Genomic DNA, 22,992 nt, shown 5'->3' with positions numbered 1-22,992 from the left:
CATGATAACACCTCCTACCTGTTGCTGTGCTGGCAGATCACAGGAGCAGCATAGTGAAATCTAGCCACTTTGTTTCTGTCTTGTGTTTGTATTGTCCCACACTTTGTCCCTAGCTCTTCAGCCTTTTGGAGGAACTCAGCATTTGCCCTTGCTCAGTACTGTCTTGTGAATAACCTCGGGGTCTGCATTGTTGTTCCAGAACATTTCTCATGGTATTGAGTCAGTTGTCAGTTGTTCAGAATTTGTCTTTTTTTTTTTTTTTTTTTTTTTAAAGCCATTTGCTTGTAGTCCTGTCATGTTTGGAGGGGGCTGAATTAGATGTGTTTGTCTGTCATCTGGAAAGCCAGCAGCAGTAGCGACCACATGTGCCCTGTTGTTCTAGGTGCTTGGCATACTTTATGAAACTTAGAAATTTGGGCAACTTCCTTTTGCCAAGTCTCATCAAGTACCGTTTGGAAATCAGGAGTTGCAGGGGAAGTGTGTGGCTGTAGCCTATTGCCCTCGAGTCAGGCAGGCCTGGGGCCATGGTCCCTTCTCTGCCTCCCCTCACTGCTGGCTCTCAATGTTGTCCCCTGCAGAGGAGCGTGCTGCAGCTACTGCATTCCAAGAGCGAAGCTGTGCGGCAGTACATGGCCAGGCTCATCAACGCCCTGGCATCCCTGGCTGAAGGTGAGGTGACATTTCCCTCCAAGCAGAATATCCCTGGCAAAGCCACATGGCATGCCTGTGAAATTAGTGTTTCCCAGTGTTGCTTAAAGTAGCCCAGGTCTCTCATTTTATTTCTGTTCTTCTAACGTCTCTCGGGAAATTAGTTCTTAAGATAATTGCCTAAGTTTCTGTCAGAGCAAGTTTTCATGCCTTTGGAGTTTATTTTACAATACCTAAGATTTTTATAACTCTTAGTTAAATTGTTTTTAACTGCATAGTAGATAATTTTCTATAATTCCTACTTGCCATAATAAGTTTGTTGAAACAAGTAAAGCATATTCTAGCAAGCACTAGAATTTCCTACAGTCTCTAAAGGATTTGAAAATTTCAGAAGTATTAAGATGCTGTAGCTGAATTAAAAGTCAGTTTTACACAGGGCCATTGTCTGGGCAGGCGAATCAGCTCAGCTAATAAAAGCTCTTGCGTATGCCTGATGACCTGAGTTTGATCCCCAGAACCCACTAGCAGGTCAGATGTGGATCCCAGCATTCCTAGGGTGAGATGGGAGGGGAGACAGAATTGTTTGTGGGACAGCCAGCCTGGAGAACACAGCATTGGCAGAACAGCAAAAAAGACCCTGCTTCAAACTAAGGAGGAAGGAAAGAACTGACTTCTGAAAATGTCTGTGATCAACATGTGTGCACCTGGCACCCACACTCCCACATTCACAGATGTGCATTTCACACACATTGTACACACCCAGGATGATTGCCTTACATTCTTATTTGTTTGAGATTTTGTTGTTGTTTTGTTTTTTAATTATTGTTGAACTGCATTTCTCTATGTAGACCAAGCTGGCCTTGACCTCACAGTAATCCACCTGCCTCTGCCTCCCGAGTGCTGGAATTGTGTGCCATACCCCCAGCCTCATTTGAGGTGTTTTTTTTTTAATGTGAATAAACAAAGTTTTCAGGTTATGAATACATGATATTCAACATGTTTATTTAATTCATTATCCCATTTGTTTGGCAAACACTTATTGTAAGCCAGTGTATACCTGAGAACTCTTCATCTAACAATCCTATTTAAAATTGGTATCTGTCAATGCAGAAATCTATGAAAGGTCAGTGGTGAGTCTGCACTTACCACTTACCTGCGTGTCCTAGGCAGGGCCCCACCTCTATCGGGCCCTGAGCGTGTCCAAAGGGAACAGGAGAGTGTGGCGGAAGCAGTTCTTGTGAAGGTCCGGGGACGTACAGCATAGCTCCATTCCTCTTTTTCCCTGTAGGTCCCTCAGTTTCAGGATGTCACAGATGGTGATGGCTGATGTTAACTTCCAGGAAGAAAGGCTTTCTATTGGTTAGATCATTGCTTGAGTAAGCTTCTGTTCTGAGACAGGACCCCCTATGCAGGTACTAGCATGGCCATGGACTTGTAGTTCTCCTGCTGTGGCTCCCCTAGTACTGAGATTGCAGGCATGTACCACCATACCTGGCTCAGAAAAAAATACACTTAAATAATTTCTTCTAGAACTTTCTAGTGTATCCTGTGCAAATATTCCCCAGATTAATTCTTTACATCTTCCCCATTTTCTTCTCTGGCCCATTTTTACTCTTTAGGTCGACTCTACCTAGCCCAGAACACAAAGGTGCTGCGCATGCTGGAGGGAAGACTGAAGGAAGAAGACAAGGATGTCATCACTCGTGAGAATGTCCTTGGGGCCTTGCAGAAGTTCAGCCTCAGGTGAGGACCATGCCATTGGTCAGTCTCTGCCATGAGCTCAGAGTGGCATGCACCATGTTTGTGTGTGTGTTTGAACCACCACTTACTTCTTTTTTTTAAAATTTTTTATTGATATTTATTGAGCTCTACATTTTTCTCTGCTCCCCTCCCTGCCTCACCTCTACCCCATCCCTTCCCCATGCTCCCAATTTACTCAGGAGATCTTGTCTTTTTCTGCTTTCTACTTCCCATGTAGATTAGATCTATGTAAGTCTCTCTTAGTGTCCTCATTGTTGTCTAAGTTCTCTGGGATTGTGGTTTGTAGGCTGGCTTTCTTTGCTTTATGTTTAAAAACCACCTATGAGTGAGTACATGTGATAATTGTCTTTCTGGGTCTGGATTACCTCACTCAAAATAATGTTTTTTTAGCTCCATCAATTTTCCTGCAAAATTCAAGCTATCGTTATTTTTTTCTGCAGTGTGGTACTCCATTGTGTAAATGTACCACATCTTTCTTATCCATTCTTTGATCAAGGGGCATTTAGGTTGTTTCCAGATTCTGGCTATGACAGACAAAGCTGCTATGAACATAGTTGAGCACATATCTTGTGACACTATTGAGCATCCTTTGGATATATACCCAAAGTGGTATTACTGGGTCTTGAGGAAGGTTGTTTCCTAATTTTCTGAGAAATCACCACACCGACATCCAAAGGGGTGTACCAGCTGGCATTCCCACCAACAATGCAGGAGTGTTTTCTTTACCCTACATCCTCTCCAGCATAAGTTGTCATCAGTGTTTTTGATCTTGGCCATTCTTACAGGTGTTAGATGGAATCTCAGAGTTGTTTTGATTTGCATTTTACTGATGGCTAAGGATGTTGAGCATTTCCTTAAGTGTCTTTCAGCCATTTTAGATTCCTCTGTTGAGAGATCTCTGTTAGGTCTGTACTCCATTTTTTTTTTTTTATTGAATTATGTGATCCTTTGGTGTTCAATTTCTTGAGTTCTTTGTATATTTTGGAGATCAGACCTTTGTCTGATGCACCACTTACTTCTTACTTAATTCTCATAACGTCCTAGAATGCAAATGTTATCTTTCTGTTAACACGTAAGAAAGGGTAAATGACCTTTCATGATAGAGCTAGAAACTCCCCTCTAATCTAAGGTCTGCTGGGCTGGAGAAAGACGTTACAGTGAGTGCACAGTTGCCTTCCCTAGCTAGTCTTGGGTCATTACTGCCAACCCGGTGTTTGGTGTAAGGGTAAACACACACAGCCAGGTTGTTCCCCGTTAGTCCTCTGGGGGCTTCACTCCTTGGCACATCCCAGAAGCCCACCCTGAGTCTGGGCCTGGACTTAGCAGGACCTGGAAGTGCTACATTATAACTTTAAAGTCATGTTCTGTTCTGCTTTTTAAGTATTTCTTTTAAAATTTATGTTATGTATGTGAGTGTTTTGCCTGTATGTATGTGCACCGTGTGCATGTCTGGTGCCCCCAGAGGGCAGAGAGGGTATTGTATCCCTGGAACTGCAGTTACAGATGATTGTAAACTGCCTGACTGAACCAGAGTTCTCTGAAACAGCAGCAGGTTTTCTTAACCACTGAGCCATCTGCCCAGCCCTTCGTGTTCTTTTTGAACCAGATCTAGTGTCTTCTTAGAACCCTTTTACAAACAACAACTTAACTGGGCACGGTAGTGCATGTCTTTAATCTCAGCAATTGGGAGGCAGAGCTCTAATGAGTTCGAGCCCAGCCTAGTCTACATAGTGAGTCCCAGCCAGCCAAGGCTACATAGTGGAATTTTGTTTCCATAAAAAAATTGTTTTATTTTATACATATGAGCATTTTGCCTGTGTATATATATATGTGTAACGTGTGTGCCTGGTGAAACACATGTTTTAGCAGTCAGAAGAGAGCTCTGATCCCCTGGAACAGGGGTTACACATACAGTTCTGCACAATGATATGGGTGCGGAAAAATGAGCCTAGATCCTCTGCAAAAGCAACAATGCTTTTAACTGCTGAGCCATCTTTCTAGCTCCCAAAGTCACCATCATAAATGGACAAGTCTGGTTTTCACGGATTTGCAGAGTTCAGCAACCATCACAACCTGATTGTAGAACCTATTTTCCATTTATTTATTTATATGTGTGTACTGTGGAGTTCAGAGGATGATTTGTAGGGATCGGTTCTCTCCTTTCACCATGTGGGTCCAGGGATCAAACTCACCCACAGAGCCATTTTACCAGTCCTAATTTAGAGCATTTCTGTCTCTCATGCATTGTCGTCACTCTCCATTCCATCCGCAGCCCTAGCCAGCCTCCCTTATCTCTCCTGTCACCCTGCCTTATGCATGTCTAGCACATGGAATCGTGGAAGATGAGCCCCTCCAAGTTGGTTTTTTTTCAAAGTAGTATTTCTGTGGCTGATTGCCCGGGTCAAGTAAGCCAAAGCTATTAATGACATAATGTATCTGAAGTAGAAGTCTGCTCGCTTTAGATATTGCAAAGGAGACTTTCAAAGTGGGGAGGCGCTTCTTACTGCTCAATCATTCTATAAAATATCATGTCCTTAAAAGGTCAAGCATTTTTATTGTCCCAGTTGAACGGTCTTAAGGGTGTTCCCCAGAGTCTGTCTTTCGTAACTCCCTTTGATCCCCATGTGCACCATGGAACATTCTTCCATGGAAAGTCCCTTGCCAGTTAATTCATCTAATAAGGAAGGTTGTTTCCTCTTAGGCGCCCGCTACAGACGGCAATGATCAGAGATGGCCTCATCTTCTGGCTGATCGACCTTCTGAAGGACCCCGACTGCCTGTCTGACTACACTCTGGAATACTCTGTGGCGTTGCTCATGAACCTCTGCCTCCGCAGTGCAGGTGTCACAGCCCCTCAGTCCTCCCCACACGCACACACCCAGATACACATGTCCTGGTATGGAGGATGGCTGGAGAGACCTGCCTACAAATCTGCATTCCCAGGGAGCTCAGCAGGGCTTGCTTTTTGTTTCCCTTATGGAAAACTTAGTACAGTGAAGCATTTCTACCTAGGTATGAAGCTAGCAAGCACTTCAAGCCAAAGTACCATGTTACCCTTGGAAGAATCTACAGCAGTTTTGTGTTTGTAAAGTGCCCTTCTGAAGAGGAGAGTAAATCCAGTGACATTTCTTTCATCTTTGTTGCACTTTTCTCCTTCCTTCCTTCCTTCCTTCCTTCCTTCCTTCCTTCCTTCCTTCCTTCCTTCCTTCCTTCCTTCCTTCCTTTTTCTTTCTTTTTCTCTCGATAGGCTTTCTCTGTAGCTTTGAAGCCTGTCCTGGAACTTGCTTTGTAGAACAGGCTGGCCTTAAAACTCCCAGAGATCTTCCTGCCTCTGCCTCCCGAGTGCTGGGATTAAAGGTGTGCGCCACCACTGCCCGGCTTTTTCTTGAACTTTTCAAAGATAGGAAGTTAAGAGTTATGATCCCTGCCACCGGAGACAGAGAGGTGTGCTCCCAGCATCCTCTGGGATTAAGTTGGTGGCAGGAGTAGTGATATTAATTCATGCTGCCTGCTCAGTGTTTTCCATGTCCTGGAGCTGGAGGTTCATAAGGGCACCAAAAGCTGCTTCTCACCTATGGGACTGGAGCTCAGTTGACTGGCATGCACTAGCCTTAGGGTCATAAAGTAGGCATGGGGGTGCATGCCTGTAATCCCAGCACTCAGAAGGTAGAGACAGGAAGATCGAGGCTCAAGGTCATCCTTGGTTATACTGCAAATTGGTGGCTGGCTTAGGCTGACCCTGTCTCAAAAGCAAAAGCAGAACCCTCAAAATAAACCAAAAAATGTTTACCTACTCAACGGAGATGGGAGTTTTAGTTTCTGTACACACTCGCTGGGCTGCCTCCATCCTCCAGGGTCTGCGGGAAGGTAGGTGAGAAGTCTGCTGGCTCAGCGGCTCGCCTGCTCTGCCCAGGCCATGCGTGTGCTGTTGACGGGTAGGTGACTGCGCAGTCTTCTGCTCGGGGCATAGCCTGTGTGGGAGCCCCAGCTCGCACACGCTTCTCAGATCCCAGCCACCTTTCCTGGCATCAGCGTGCTTACAGTTTGGCCATGTGTTTGGTGATACGGTATGCCCATATAGCATATTGTACTAGAACTCTTGTCATGGCCGCCGCCAGCTCCAAGTTCCCTTAAGTAAGTTGTGGGCTTACTTAATTTTGTACCTCCCTTTGGAGCAGGTGCTAATAATCTATTTTTATTTGTTTGTTTGTTTGTTTGAGATGGGGTCTCTCTATGTAGTCCTGCTCTCAGAGACCCTCCTCCCTCTGCCTCCCTGGGTTATAAGCATGTGTCACCAAACCCACCAGCATCATAATTGTTTTTAAAGGGAGAAGACTGAGGCTCAGAGTGACTGAGTGACTAGCTTGTCACACAGCTCTCTCCTGTCTGATGTGTGTTTTCCTCTGCCTTGCTTCCCACAGGAAAGAGCATGTGTGCTAAAGTGGCAGGGCTCGTGCTGAAAGTCCTTTCAGATCTCCTTGGCCATGAAAACCATGAGGTACTCAGGCAGTGCTGCTTGCCTTGGGGTGGATTGGGGGACTGTAATGGTGACCTGGGTGCTTGTGACCTCTCAGGCAAGGGGTTGGCTTTGGGCAGGTGCTGTATTTAATGTATATTCTTCCGTGTATTTGAGGGTCCTCTTGTTTGTGTGTGCGTGCGCGCACATGAGTGTGTATGTGTGTGTGTGTGTGTGTGTGTATGTTTAAGTGTGTGACATTGCAGGTGTGTGTGGGTGTCCATGAAGGCCTGAATTTGATGTTGGGTATCTTCCTTGATTGTCCTCCACTTTCTTTACTAAGGCAAGATCCATGAGAGCATGGAACCCTGAGATCTTCCATCTGCTAGCACTTGGGAGCCAGAGACTGGGGATCTACTGAGCAAGCTCCCAAGTGCTGGGATTATTGATACCACCATACCTGCCCAGATTTTACATGGGTACTAGGGATCTGAACTCAGGTCATTCTGCCTGTATAGCAAGCGTCTTATGCACTGATAAGACTCTGCAACCCATCCTCTGGCCATTTTTGTAAGCAACTTTACATCTTGTATAATTTGAAATATTTCACTGATGTGGCCAGCTCCTTGTCCCACCTCACTCTCACTTTCTGGTTTCTTCCCCTGACATTTACACCCCCCACCCCTTATCTCCTCTACTGTTGCCTGTGGACACTTGTGCCCTTAAAGTACCTCTGGTGCTATGTTTGTGTGAACTTAATTTACATATTACATATTTCAGCCTAGAGCTCATCAGGTGATGGCTGTTCCCTGGGGAACTTTCTATGTGCTTCCTGGGTCTCCTGTTCTAAGCCTCACTACTTCAGTACCCCTTGGCTTTCACCATGTCCTGGTGCATATTGTATTCCTCATGGGCAGGCCTTTGATGGCTTCCAGCTCTGCTGCTACTGTTGTTCTCTGTGACAGCTCCACTCTTGTCCCATGGGACCCCACACTGAGCTTCCATGGGGTATGTGGCCCTCAAGGCTGCCAGTTCACAGCATATGCCGGGCTCAGATTGCCCTCCAAAATGACCCCATTACCACACAGCTGGTGTTATTTTCTAAGTTTTCTAGCCATTTTTAAATATGATAACAAAGCTGGATGGTGGTGGCGCATGCCTTTAATCCCAGCACTCAGGAGACAAAGGCAGGTGAATCTCTGGGAGTTCGAGACCATCCTGGTCTACAAGAGCCAGTGAGTGAATTCCAGGACAGGTTCCAAAGCTATAGAGAAACCCTGTCTCAAAAAACAAACAAAAAATTCCGGATGATTCATCTCTCACTTGGTTTTTACAAATGTTTTGTAAAAACTTGGTTTTTCCAGAAATAACGGCATCTCAAAGAAGCCCAGCCTGGCCATAACTCTATGTAGTCCCTGCCAGCCTCAAACTGGTGATTCTCTTGTCTCAACTTCCAGAATATTGGGATGATGGCAAGACTTTTCACCTGCAGCTGAAGCCTCATCCAAAATTAGACGTATTTTGACAGAGGGCATCTTTCAGCAGGCATGACTGGCAGGACCCTTGGGTCAAAAGGAGCACTAGGTTGCCACACATCTGTTCCCATTCCAAACAGGTAGCTCTGGTCTAGTTCATCTCATGTGCAGCTACATTCTCCACAGCTGCATCACCTCACTGACACAGGCGTCTTCAGCAGGTAGATGTTAGGTGGCTGTTCAGTTCATGTGGGCCTTTTATATTTCAAAGTCAGGGAGGTTTTCACTACTTCAGTCCTGTCCTAATTGCTGCCCAGGACTCTTCTTCATTGTGTTTAACTCAGGCAGGTGAGTGCTGCAGGGATCCCATTCTTCCTGTGACTTAGTGGAATGCAAATGGATTAGACCAGAGGAGTTAGTTCTTGTCATCGGCTATTGCCAGTGCATTTGCTTAAGAGCAATAGAACCCTTGTCTAGCATGCGAAAGCCCTGTCTTTACTCCCCGTGCACATAAACCAGACGTGGTGTCTCATGCTCCTAACCCTAGGACTTTGGAGGTAGAGACAGGAGAGTCAGACATTCAGGGTCATCATCAGCTCCGTGACAAGTCGAAGCAAGTCTGTCTCAAGAAAGAAAAGCTACACAAATACATATGTGTATTTCAGAAGCTGGGAGAGTGGGGGCTGCGGCAGATAGAGGGAGCCCCGTGTGTCTGGTGTTACATAGCTCTGGGCTTGATGAGACCCAGAGTCATCAGGAGAACGATGCTCATATCTGTCTGCACATTAGTATTTTTGGGGTGTGGAGAAAGGCTTTTATCACATTGAAAAGCCAGGAAGGCTCAGCTGCATGGTAACTGGCTCACAGGGAAAGCTTCAAAAGTGGGATCTAGTTTAGAGAGAAGATATCCCCAGTCATGACAGGACATCTCAGCACGGACAGTAGCCGCAGATGTGGGGAACAAGGGCTCTTACCAATAATGGCTCAGAGAGGAGATATTGGGAATAAATAGAATCCATGACGACTCCCAAATTTCTAATCTGGGTGCCCAGAATGCTAGAATTGACATTAGTTAAGCAAGAAGAAGGTGGAGAGGGAGTGGTGGATTTGAATTTGGACTCAGTTGCAGCCCTCACAAACACATGGGGTGTCTCATGTGAAATGTTCATTCTGGGTTCTGGAGACAGGGACACCAGCTCTCCCCCAAGCCTGACTGGTCCCGAGTCTGGCATCTGGCAATTGAGTTGTTAGTATTTGAAAACATGCAAAAAATGACTGGTCTTTTTTTCTCCTCTTAAAGATACAGCCGTATGTGAACGGAGCCCTGTACAGCATTCTTTCTATCCCATCCATTCGTGAGGAGGCCAGAGCCATGGTAAGAGGATGTGCTGAGCAGGGCATAGCAGTTCACATGTAACCTCAGTATTTGGGAGGTGAGGCAGAAAGATCGCTGCAAGTTTGAGACCAGCCTGAGCTACATAGTGAGTTTGAGGCCAGTCTGTCTCACATGAGACTTTCTTGTGAGACTGTCCCCCCCCGCCCTCCCCCCCGCCCTCCCCCCCCCCCTCTCTCTCACACACACACACACACACACACACACACACACACACAAAGCCCTGAGCAGTTCAAAAGCTCCTCTCAGCACCTTAAGTCAGAGCTGTGGGGAAGAGGCTCCTGCTACTTCCTTCCTTCAGGGCCAGCTTACATAGCTTACAGATTCCCTAAAACTGTATGTGAAAGATAGATTTGTGGTTTTCTCAAGGGAGAATCTGTTGTTTTATCAGAATCTCACAAGGATCCCTGCATTGTAATTGTTAATTACAATGTTGGGAAAATTCTAGCAAGCTTGCTTTTGCAATGTTGGAGGTGTTTCTTGGCTGTTTATAAGCTGGTCTGCATCTCGGGTGCTGGTACATAGAGTTTTACTTACTTTGTTTGCGTTTGTGCTCATATTTGAAGTACAACAACAATGGCGGGTGATTAGTGTCTTATTTGAGAGGACGGTTGTTTTTAAAGCTAGCCAGCAAAACCACTAAAGCTCTGGCCTTTTTCCTGATGCTGTATAAAACCTGAGTAACCTTGTACACAGAAAATTCTGTGGTGAAGGGATTAGATGTGTGTCCATACTCAGAACACAGGAGACCACAAGAACATTCCAGACACTGGTTTTGTTTTGAAGAGAATTACTAAATCTTCTAGTTGGTTATCGAAAATCATGTCACAGTTGAACAAGATATGATTCATTTAAGAACTGTCATGTGGATACACCCCACAATGGAACTGACAACCTGAGTTCCACCTCAGAACCCGAATGGTAGGAGAGAATTAATTCCCGGGAGTTAATCCTCTGACTTCCACGTGCACACTGTGGTACATGCGCGTGCACACACAGTAGGTGTGCTCACTGCTCTTTCCCACAGACAGGTGCCTTCTCCTACTTAACCCTCTCAGCAGTCCCTGAAGAACTGACTGTGCTGTGTCCGTTTCCTTCCTGCCTAGAGTCACACAGCCAGGGGCACCTGTGTTTTCCTTCCAGAGCTTTCCACACCTGTGCTGCAGTATCACACCAGAAATTAAACCTCTCTCCCTCTTCCCATCTTTTCCTCTCTCTCCCCCGCTCCCTTTCCCCAAAGTAAGTACCAAGGGTGAAACTGAGGTGGCTTTTAGTGGCTAAGAAAGCACCCGGCCACTAAGTCCCATCCTAGCACTAATTCAGTCTTTAATCCAATGAGAAATTTCGTCCAATCTGGCCATATTAGGTTGTTTTCTCTCCTGTACTGTCACCTCTGCTGGGACAAGCTGAGTAGTCCTCATGCAAAAATCCAGACTACAGAGGTCAGAGAAATGACTCAGCAGTTAGGAGCAGCTGGCACTCTTCTTGAGGCTCCAGACTCAGTTCCCATCACACACATAGGGCAGCTCATTCCCACCTGTAACTCCAGTGTCCTCTTCTGGCCTCTGAGGGCGCACATGTGGCTGGCATGAACACATGCACGCATTCACATACACACACATAAAAAAAAAATCTTTAAACATATGTGTTATCTTAAATGTATACATACATGTGAGAATCAGTAATGAGCATATTCAATAACAAAGTAAACTAATTAAAAAAGACCATCTAAAATGCTCAAAATAGAAATTTTAAGCACAGACATGAAACCAAAGATGGAAAATTCTTGCCATGAAGCTGTTTCATTCACAAAACTGTTAAAATGTTGTAGAGCCGTGTTGGCTAGTGCACAGCACTAGCATTCAGCAGACAGAAGTAGGAGGGTCATGAGCTTGGTTGGGGCCAGTGTGGGTTATACAGTGAGACGGTCTCAAAAATAACAACAGCTTGTGTTATTATTATGTGCGTATGTGTACATGTGATTATATACTATGTAATATAGGTATACTATGTAAAATTATCCCGAGCCTCCATACAGAAGGTATGTGAAACTGTGGAACATAAATGAATTCTCATTATACCGGGTCTTCATCCTTAGGATATCTATCTTATTATGTATATGCAGATGTCCCGAAAATCTAAGAAATCCAAACTTCTCTGATCCAGGCATTTCCACCAAGGTAGAACTCAGCCTGCGCTCTCACTGTTTTCTTTAATGAGAGCCGTGTTCCTTAGTTCTTTCTGCTTGGCACTGTGTGTTCTGAGACATCCAAGTGGCTAGTGACAGTCCCTGCTACCCTTCCTGCCTTGTTTATGCAGGTTATCTGAAGTGCCAGGCTGTTGCTTTCCGGATGAAATACCAGGTTTGTTGTTTATTTTTACAGGCAGGGTCTTACTCTAGCCCAGGGAGGACTGGAGCCTTGATCCTTCTGCCTTTGCCTGCCAAACACTAGATTACAGGCGTGTGCCACCACGCCCAGCAGAATACTGTTACTTTTTATGTCTACTCATTTCTATAATTTAGATTAAACATTACTTACTATATGTGGTTTTAAAAAAATATGTGAAGCTTTTCACTGGATTGTTTGCTATGAAGAAAGTGTTTGAACAGTCCTCCTAACTACAGATGGCGAGCTGTTTGTTTTCCACGTGCTAACTAAGCTGGAGACGTGAGAATGAGAACCAGTTAGACTAAAATGACCTATAAAGGGATGGACAAGTAGTCCTCACAGAAGGTGCCTCTAGGAGAAGAGTCTGAATGAATTCTTTGTCTCTGGCTATTCCTAAACTGCTCAGAAACCATTGTGGTTATCGGCATGTTGAGGTTGAACACATATATGACTGTCTTCTATTAATAACCCCCTAACTCACCCTTGTGGGGATGGAAGTGGGGAAGAGTCCTCTGTTTCTGGCAGCCAAGAACTAAGGCAGACCGTGGTAGGTGGCTATAGGACAAGCTCAGATAGAGGACTGACCCACAAGAGTTGGCACAGTCTCTCAGTCCTCTTTGAAACACTGCCCTTGCTGCGTGGGCACCCATAAGTTGATCCTCTCTTGCAGACTGTTCCTTCATGGTCTACTGTCTCTAGGCGTGCAGTGCCATTGTCCTCTAAGGTTCTGGCCCAGCCCTCAGATCTCACTGTGCCCTCTGGGACACCTCATTACACCAGGGCTTCAGCTACACTCTCTCACCTGAGCCACAGGTCCCTCCAGACCCAGCAGGTGCCGTTTCACCACACACTAAGCACCCCCTTTGTGCCATCCATTGGACTAGACAGCATTTGTTGCGTATAATTTGCACAAGTGAAGCGCTCAGGTCTTATGGACAGTTACATACAGGCATTACCTTTTGAGAGACACAGACATCTACAGAAGTAGTACCAATGATATATCTTGTCTCTGGGTGAAGTTGAGTGAGTCAAGTAAGGTAGCAATGGGACCTGACTCGGAGTTGATTCCAAATCCCACATGATCAAAGCTGTATGGAATATCCTTGATTCTGTTAGGGCAAGCCATCATGCTTGCTATGTTCTCCTTTTAATTAGGATAGTCTAGAAGCACTAGTCCGGGAGGACCCTTGCGAGATTGAGACTAGTCTGGTCTATCTATATAGTGAGATCAGGACAGCCAGGACTACATAGTGAGACCTTGTCTTTAAAACAGAGAGAGAGAGGGAGGGAGGGAGGAAGGGAGAGAGGGAGGGAGGGAGGGAGGGAGGGAGGGAGGGAGGGAGGGAGGGGGAGAGAGGTAGATAGATGATAGGTAGATTAATCAACTAATTAAATTGAAAACAATAAAATACAAACCATATTGGCTCATGTCACCACGAATTCAAAGGCAAGTGTTAGGCAGTCTGACAGGTGTTTGCCTGCCTGCCAGTGAGCCAGCCTCTCTGGACAGCAGTCGCTCTGTCTTGGGTTCATTCTTAGTTATACTTCCCTTCTTGGTGCCTAGAAAACATCTTTTTGGTCCAGCAGAGCACATGCGCACATCCCAGTGCTTCAGGGGAGGAGGAAGAAGAGGAATGGTACTTTGCCTAAGTTAGTATCTTATCTCCAAATTTGCTTAAGTTCTCTTAGCTAGAGTGTCATTGTGTTATAGTGGCACAGTATAGTAACTCTATAATTTTGTGTGGCTTTTCTTCTAGTCTTTTGGATGTGAATGTTTTACCTGCATGTATGAGCATGTACTTGCATGTCTGGTGCCCAAGGAAGTTAGAAGGTGTCAGATCCCCTAGAACTAGAGTTTATAGACAGTTGTGAGCTGCCATGTGGGTGCTGGCAGTCAAATCTAGGTCCTCTGTGGGATCAGTAAGTGCTCCTAACTGTCTAGCTATCTGTCCATCTCTGTTGTTCTTTCTTGAAAATTTTAATAAAGCCAGACATGGTGGCTCGTGCCCTTAATTCTAGCACTTGGGAGACAGAGGCAGGCATATCTCTTTTAAGTTTAAGGCTAACCTGGTCTACATAGTGAGTTTCAGGCTAGCCAGGGCTACATTGTAAGATTCTGTCTCTAAAAACCAAAAATAAGAATCTCATTAATTAATTTATTTGAAAGGTGGGGTGGCCTGAGTACATGGAAATGTCCGTGGACGATTTTCATGCATTGGTTCTTTCTGCTTGTCTGTCTCGTCTCTGCCTCTGCCCTGAGTGCTGTAGCCTGTCTTTCCCGTTTCCACCTGTGATCTCTCGTAGGAGTGCTGGATTGCAGCTGTGCACTGCTGCATCTGCCTTTTTACATGGGTTCCAGGGGTTGTACTCAGGTCACCAGGCTTGTGCAGCCTGTGTTTTTACCGGCCAGGCCATCTCCCTGGCCTATCATTCTTTTGATAGAATAGGAATTACGATTGTTTGGAAAAGCCTCTGTTTAAAACATGTGGTTCAGCTTTTCAAAGATCACAAATGATCCTAAAATTAAGAGAATGTGTATAAACTTAGGGAGAACACGGGAAAGGGATCACCTCCCCAAACCACGTTTCCCAAACTAAAGGCAGTGGTGTACATGAACCACAGGCACTGGGATAGAGGCATACAGTGCAAGCTCATGGTCTTTTCAGCTTCTCCTAAGTATATTATAATGTCGTAATTAAATTGAGATTGTCAACCAAGAAGAAAACAATTTCACTGTGAATTTCAAAAGAAATGTTTAATACCAAGCAGATGATTTTTATTTTAAATAGCCTTTCCCCAAAGGAAGAAAAGAAAAGCGGTCCTTCCCATCGCAACCCTGAAATGTTTGTTGTCTCTGCTCTGCTCCTAGGGAATGGAGGATATCCTGCGATGCTTCATCAAAGAGGGCAATGCTGAAATGATCCGCCAGATAGAGTTCATCATCAAGCAGCTGAATGCCGGTCAGTGTCACGGGAGACCCATGTGTCAGAAAGGTGCACAGGCTTCCTCACGGAGGGTTGTGATGCCTGATGTCATTCAGGAACTTTTGAGTCAGATATGGTGGTGCAGACCTGTGATCCCAGCACTAGAGAAGCTGAGGCAGGAGGATCATAATGAGTTCAAGGTCAGCCTGGGCTACATTAAGAGTTTAAGGCTATCCTAGACTACATAGAAAGACTCCACCCCAAAAAATAAAAACAAGCAAAAAAAGAAGTGTTTGAAGAAAGTAGTGGGGGCAAGTTCAACACAAGAAAGTTCAGCCAAGGGCTAGAGTGTAACTCAGTAGGACAGCGTCTGCTTGACCTACATAAGGCCCTGGGTTCCATATCTAGTGTTTCTCTCTTTCTCTCTCTCTGACACACACACACACCCCACAATGGCGATATGAGAGTCAGGGAGTTGGCTCTACCCCTGAAGTGCTTGCCGTGCAAGTATAAGGACCTGAGTTTGAACAGCAACATCCATGTAAGAAAAGCCAGGCATGGTGAGTTGGAAACAGGCAGATCCCTGATGCTCACTGGCCAGTCAGCCTAGCCTAAATCCCAGAGAGACACTGTCCCAACAGACAAGAGATGCAGCTCCTCTGGAATGGCGTGCAGGTTGACTCCTGGCCTCCACATTCACACGTGTACATGTACATACGTGTGCACGCACACTTTCCCCTCACATGTTTAGCAAGGTAGTCAAGGCCACATTGTCCATATTAACATCTCTTATCACAGTAGAGATCTCTTATCACACTATCACACTTTTTGTGGTCAACAAAAAGGAGGTCAGAACAATTTCTAAGGCCTTCTCTTCCCTTGTAAGACCTCTTTACGAGCCCCTCCTGTCCCCTCTTAAATCTTGTCCCACTGATAAGGGCAGTTTTCCCAGGTCCTGTGGCCAGTTAATGGAACAGATACCAGTCTTTCTAGAACCATGTAGAAAATGTCACCATGTCACCATTTCAGAAAAACATGGCAGCAGGAGGGAGGCAGCATGTCCTCTTTCCAGCCCCTTCATTGCCATGATACGCATCTGACAAGAGAACAGAGAAGCTTTGTGTGAGGGATAGGGAGGCCCCTTATGCTTTCTGTGGACTCTTGACACAGGGGACCCTGATGCTGCCAGCATCTGGGGACCAAGGTTATCACCTGTCTCTCCCCATGCCTTTCCTGGCACCAGCAATCCAAGTACACAGTTCCATTCGGTACACAAGAAAAGGAAGAATGTCCCCATCTCTCCAAAGAACCCAGCACACCAGGGAAGTGCCCACTGGTAGCCATCGTCCACTCATGGTTCCCAGTCTGGGCCATGTCATACTAATGGAATCAGTCCTGGGAGCAGGGGAGCTTTGAAATTCTCAGGTTCTTCCAGCAAGGTGGAACCTAAAGGAAAATTTCAGCCTGGTGCAGAAACATGCAGAATATGTAGCCAACAACAGTGGGAGGTTTGTCCCCTGACTTGGGCCCAGGCCATGACTCGAGTCATCCTTGAGGGTAGCCAGCGGATCTAGCTCATCACAGAGAAAGGTTAGAGATGCCAGCCTGTATATCCAGCAGAAGCAAGGCCAAGCAGAATCCCAACTTCAGGCTGTGCTAGTTACCAAGGGAGTGCCCTTGTAAGGCATGCACCAACTCAGGAGGAGTGAGGAAACAATTGTCCCTGGAGGAGGAACTGAGGCCTGTAAGGGACGTTAGTTCATAGGTCTGGAGGGTTCTGGGTAGTAAGGATGTCTGAGCCAATAAGTTAAGAGATTATAGGATTGGGGATTGAGAACTGGGCTGGGGGGGGGGTCAAAGTAAAGCACGCCTTACTGAGGGGCCTTAACATATGTGACCATAGGGAGTATGTAATTGGTGACATAATGATAGTGCTATTTTGCATTTTAGAAGGCATTTCCTCGTGGTGTACTGGAGGACTGCCTGTGTGTGGGCAGAGAGGAATTAGATGATTAAAATGCAGGCGAATGCAGAGTGCACAGCACCGTCTGGACAGCCAGCCTTCTGAGACCATGGTGCAGGTCAGGAGGGTGTGCAACTGTGCAAGCACCAGTGAAGGACAGGCTTCTGTGTCCCGCTGGCTCGGGCCCAGGAAATCAGTATGGACGCTCCCTTCTGAGGCTGTGTCAACATGAATGCTTGCATCTCATAGTTTCTACTTGCCTGACCCCTTTCTCGGTAAGCTAGGAAGTCTCTTCAAGTATGGTCTTTAGTTCCCTCTCTCTCCTGTCTCCTTCTCTCAGCTTTTCTTGACCTTCATGTCTTCTTCAAGGGATAAAATCTAATGAGGAAAATGCAGCAGGAAGAAGTTAGTTAGGTCTTCTGCCTTCAGGGACTTAGGACCCAGAACAGTGGGTGGGGAAAGATCTCTTAGGGTTCTCTCACGGACCAGAACCAATAGAAAATGTGTGTTTGAGTGTGTGGTGTGTGTGTGTGGGGGGGTGAGTGTGTTACAAAAGATTTATTAGCTTGGCTTGCACAATTGGAGGCTAGGTTGTCCTACAGTGATTGTCTACCTGCTACAGAGACAGAGAACCTGGAAGTTGCTCAGTCCAAGAATCTAGACTCCTCAGAACAAGAGAGACCCTAATCCAAGGCTAAAGGCCTGGAAACTTCCTGCAATCAGTGCTGAGTTCACATGGAAAGGCTGAAGAAGCTAGAGCAGCCATAGACACCTTTGCTCCGAAAGAATGGAACTTGCACTTTCGCCCCTTCTTACCCTGCCTGGGTCCCCAGCCTACTGTATGGGGCCACCATGTTCCGGGCAGGCCCTCCCACTCACCTGCCAATCATCTCAGTGTCCTTTGTTCCTTTTTGTGGCTGTGATGAGATAGCTGAGGAAAACACATAAGGAGGGAGGGTCTCTTTTAACTCACAGTTTGAAGGAACAGTCCATCATGGCACCATGAGCTTGGGGGGCTCACCCCATTGTGTCTGCAGTCAGGAATGCTGAGATTAGAGAGACTAGAGAGAAGAATGTGGGTGCTCGGCCCACTTTCTCTTTTTCTTCCTTCCTTTCTTTTTTTGTTTGCTTTTCGAGACAGGGTTTCTCTGTGTAAGGGCTCTAGCTGTCCACTTTGTAGGCCAAGCTGGCCTTGAACGCACAGAGATCCGACAGAGAGATCCACCTGCCTCTGCTTCCCAAGTGCTGGGATTAAAAGTGCGCACCACACATCTGGGTCACTTTCTCTTTTCATTCAGAAATTCAGCCCACATTTAAAGTACATCTTCATACCAGTTATCCCAGTCTAGGAACTCCCTCCCAGACCTGCCTAGAGGTTTGTTTCCACAGTGTCGTCAAGATGACAGTCAAGATTAACCATCAGCCTTCAGAGCCGCATCAGAAGTGAACTTTACTAATCTCATAAGTAAAGTAATCTCTTACTTCAGTCGGGTTGACAGTTAACTCTCACGGGGCTTCCTGGCAAGTCAGTAGCCATTCATCCACTAGGAATTGGGCTCTTCCATAAGAGAGAGTGCTGCTGGGAGTCTAGATGCCATGCTGAGGGAGAGAGGATGGCCTGTTGAAGGCCACTCGGAGGAGAAAGTAACGTATTGGGTGTTGTCTGCTATGTACCTGGACCAGGTCCCTTAGTTCCAGTGTGCTATAAAACCCTCCTGGCTATTCTCTCCCCTCCTTTCCCAGAATCTGAGGGAGTAAGCAGTATTTGCCCCATTTGCCAGGTGAGGAAATGGCTCATTCTCTGGTAGCAAGTACTGTGGACTTGTGCTTCTGTGTAAACTAACAATCTAATGATGAGCCTTGGCCTTTGAGAGCCTAGGTGCCGCCAGCGCTGCCAGCACCCCTGCCCCTGTTCTCTGGGAAAGTCATGATGTTCTATCATAGACCTGCCACTTTAGGCTTGTCTACTCTAAGAGACCAGATGAGGCAACTTGGAAGAAATCAGGTTTTGTCCCCAACAAAGAACTGCCAGACCTCTGCTCTGACTATTTAAGCACACAGCTTTGAGGAGAAGGCAAGCCCAGTCCTACTCCCTTGTAGCTGCATGATAAATTTGTGCTTCTGCCTAGTGCTAATGCCTTCTCTGTTCCCCTTTGCTTGTAGGCTAGGCCACAAGTCACATGGTGTGGAACTTCCTGTCACCCCCTCAATCACCCCACCCCACCCAAGAAGGTCTGAATCAGAAACTCTCATTGTTCAGGGGATTTTAGAAGTTCTTCCCTTCAGGCCCAGTTCTGCTGTGAAAGATAGCAGTCTCTCCTAATGCAGTTCCTCCCAAGCTTGAAAGGATGACTCCTCCCTTCAAGATCCCATCATGGCATCTCTAGTATAAGTGCTCTCTCTCCTAATCTTCTTCTTCAAGGCCTGATCATGGTCCTTTGTGGTCAGTCTGTCTGTCTGTCTCTCTCTCCCACCTCCCAGCCCCCATAATGCCCATCTGAAGGGTAGCCTCTTGTCAGCTCCTTTGCAAAGCTACCTTTTCGGCTTAGAGCAAAGGGGCTTAGGAAGTGGTCCCTCTGCGCCTCCACTGTTGCCTGTGCTTGAGGACTGACGATCAACAGAGCCCTCGTGAGGATCGAATGAATTTGCACCTCTGCAGAACTAGTGGGCTCCCTAGAGTAAACACTAGGTCATTTTCTGCCCTGCAGTTCTCTCCAGTTCTGCCTTCATAAGAATAAGAACAAATGTGTTCTGATAAGAGCAGAGTGTGTTTGAGGCTGCTAAGAATGATAGCAAAGTGTGGCTGAAACAGCTGTAATTAGGGATGGCCAAGGGAGTAAATGGGAGTAATAGTGAGGGATCAGGGGGGTGGAAGGGTGGTGACCAAGAGCTCTTAGGGCTGTGGAAGTGTCCTGCTCTGAAGCTGTCAGGGCTTGTGGTCAGGAGCATGACTCTGTATGATGCTCACGTGAGCGCACTGGCTGACATTCAGGGACCGAAGGCCAAGCCTTGTGGTTTTTCTGATGAATTTTTTCTTTATAGAAGATTTACTGGATGGTGTTCTTGAATCCGATGATGATGAAGATGAAGATGATGAAGTAAGTTGAAGGCTCTTGAGACAACACAGAAAGCTCTGCCATGCTCCTCTATGTCCCTTTTATGTCCCGAGCACTTAGGCAGCCGTGGTGTCTTCCTTACAGTTGTGGGGTTAATGGAGACTCGGTGTGCGGTGGTTCTGTGGCCCTCACACTGAGGTCTCAAGTGCCGCCCTCATCCTCCACAACCCCTCCAGGTGGCTGGTGTCTTCCAGTGCTCCAGCGTGGACTTCTTATGGGTCAGAAGCTGGGCTCCCAGATGGAAGGATTAACAGTTTCCCATCCTCTCTGTGCTCCAAAGTTTCAGGGAAGTCCTCCTGCGGCATTCGACTCCACACACATAAGTCCAGTCCAGACTGGGGCGTGGACACACTTCATAGGTGCAGCCTCACACCTCCACTTGCTTCTAGGGGAAGGGTCAAAAAGAAGAGTTCTTCTCTGTGAGTTCTTTTCTCTGAAAGGCTGTGAGCTCTTGTCTGTCTCCTGGTGAAAGGAATGAGGCTACATAGGCTCATGATGAGACGCTCTAGACAAGGGGTCCTGGTTTGGTTTGGAGCTGGCAGAACCAACTACTCTACTGTCCTGTGTTCATTCTTTTGGTGTAGGTTTGCCGACTGACAAATCTGCCCCCTGGTCCTCAGAAGTTAGTTAACCTGTGGCGTCTTGGCAAAGTGCTAGCAAGGCCAGTAACTTGCAGGCTGCAGGAGGCAGCTAAGATGATAAGCTTCTGTGTGGCTTTCCCTTCAAACATAGAAAGGGCAGACACATTATCATTCTCGTGGTGACAACATGCTTTCCTTCGTTCTGTGCGTGGGGAGCAGTTAGTACAGATGGAAATACTGGGAGCACCTTCTCTTTGGGGAGCATCCGCCCCATACGTGAATGTTCTGCTCTGTCAGTTTAAAGAGTGTTTGGTGAAAGCCAAGTCTGTGTTCCGTAGAGGCATCAGTGAGCCCATAGTTATTTAGGGTCTTCCCCTACAACCCAGTTCCCTGCCTGCCGTTCCTTTTCTGGGCTGCAGGTGGCACCAGTGGACACTCTCACATCTCTTACTGCCTGGTGGGGCAAGGGAACCCCAGATCCAGCCACTGACCTCTCCACAGGGGACGAAGACCAGCCCTGTGCCCAAGAAAAGCTGTCTGGTAAGACTTGGCTCAGTCAAGTCAGCAGACTCTGTAAGGGGAAAGTTGACAATGTGTCAGTCTGGGAGGGCCACATGGTCTTAGTTTGAGCCACTCAATTCTGCCCTTTAGCACAGTGGCTGTTGGGAAACCTGTCTGTATTCCCCGAAAACTATTTGTGGGCACTAAAAGTTAGAAGACTATATAATTTTAATGTCATTTAATTTTTTCCAAGTATTTAAAAGCGTAAAATGTGTTCTCTCGACACTAAACAAACACAGGCACCTGCATTCAAGGCTGTTGCTGCCACCCCTAGGGTAGAGCCCAGCTACTGGCACAGCCACTGTGCATCTCTGAAGCAAGACGCTCCCTTTGTGCTTGACACTTTAATAGTTCTGAGTTAATCATTTCATTCCATGAACTTTTTGTCATATCCAAAAAGGGTTCCTCTCAAGTTCTGTCCTTTCCCTTCCTGTGTTGTCTTTGGGAACTTTGGGGTTCCTCTGTTTTCTCAATGACATATTGTTTGGAGACCAGGGTCTTGTGCTGTAGCTAAGGCTGGCATGGTGGTGTCTCCTCTTGCCTTGGCTTCCCAAGTGCTAGAATGGTCATCATGCCTGACTTGTTCAATTGTTTTGCCATTAAGCCTTTAGTTTTATATTATAATAGAAATTCATTTGGCCCAAAAGTATGCTGGTTAATCATGGGGATTCAGCTTCTGCACACTTCCCTCTGGTAGTGCGGCAGTCAGCTACAGAACACACATGGACCAAGGTCTCTGGATTTGCTGCTTCTCCACAGCACTGTCTTAGGCCTTCTGCTGCCTTGACAAACCACAGTCAAACGCAGCCTGCAGAGGAGAGGGCTCACCTAGTTTATGCTTCCACATCACAGTGTGTGATGAAGGGTGTCAGGGTAGGAACTCTAAGCAGGATCCTGGGGGCAGGAGCTGAGGCAGAAGCCGTGGAGGAGGGCTGCTTACTCGCTTGCTCTGTTTTTTATGCACTCTGGGACCACCTGCCCAGAGACAACAGCACCCACGTGGATTGGACCCTTCCGCATCATTCATCAATCAGAAAAATGTGCTGCAGACTCACCACAGGCCAATCTGATGAACACATCTTGTCAGCTGATGTCAGCTGAGGTTCCTCTTTTACGGTAACTCTAGTTTGTGCCAAGTTGACAGAAACCAACCAGGGCTGAGGTTGGCATTTGAAAACATTTGTTACAGTAACCAGACTTCTGAGAAGTTTCCTAAAAGAGGTTTTGTAAGAACAATGAAAGGACACGGTTGATCCAAAGTGACGCTGATGACTAGAGCCAGCAGGTCCTGGGCTTCCCTCCTCAGTGACCCTTGCAGTGAACTGCTGCGTGTTAGCAGGGGCCACCTGCAGACAGTCTGCTGCGTCTGCTTTCACCAAGGTCAGGCATTACTTTCATAACTATTAATTAAAATTGACAGAGAACAAAAAGAGTGGCAGATGCTTAAGTTAGAGGAAGATGCCAAGAACGACATGAGAGGCCCTGATGTTGTCACCTTTCACAGTGACAACCTGAAGAAGACATTATTATTATCAGTGCATGGGAGTCGAGTCTCTCATCAGTGCAAGAGGCTTTTTTAATTTGATATTTGGACCCAGTACAAAGGCTGAAGTCCTTGAACTGTTTTTAGGCAGCTGCACAGTGATGTGGCTCTGCAGAGTGACCCAGGCACCGTGGGAATTATGCTGAGACCCCATTTGCAGCATTCTGCCTCGCTGCAAGCC

At 46.5% G+C, this 22,992-nt stretch overlaps 1 protein-coding gene across 2 annotated transcripts in view; it reads left to right on the top strand.

The window, feature by feature from the left end:
* Window positions 1-22,992, top strand: part of LOC130869791 (lisH domain-containing protein ARMC9) — a 104,965-nt gene that overhangs the window by 45,916 nt on the left and 36,057 nt on the right. Inside the window, exons 13-19 of one of the 2 annotated variants that reach the window (XM_057762227.1) lie at window positions 579-669; window positions 2,268-2,391; window positions 5,111-5,250; window positions 6,831-6,907; window positions 9,641-9,715; window positions 14,993-15,083; window positions 20,053-20,108. In XM_057762227.1, coding sequence (XP_057618210.1) covers window positions 579-669; window positions 2,268-2,391; window positions 5,111-5,250; window positions 6,831-6,907; window positions 9,641-9,715; window positions 14,993-15,083; window positions 20,053-20,108 — 654 coding nt within the window. The remainder of the gene's footprint in view (window positions 1-578; window positions 670-2,267; window positions 2,392-5,110; window positions 5,251-6,830; window positions 6,908-9,640; window positions 9,716-14,992; window positions 15,084-20,052; window positions 20,109-22,992) is intronic. The other variant, XM_057762228.1, reaches the window with a different exon arrangement.

This window comes from Chionomys nivalis, chromosome 2 (genome assembly GCF_950005125.1).
Source record: "Chionomys nivalis chromosome 2, mChiNiv1.1, whole genome shotgun sequence".
NCBI lineage: Eukaryota > Metazoa > Chordata > Mammalia > Rodentia > Cricetidae > Chionomys > Chionomys nivalis.
Note: the sequence above shows the minus strand (reverse complement) of the source record. Positions and strands in the feature narration are given on the sequence as shown.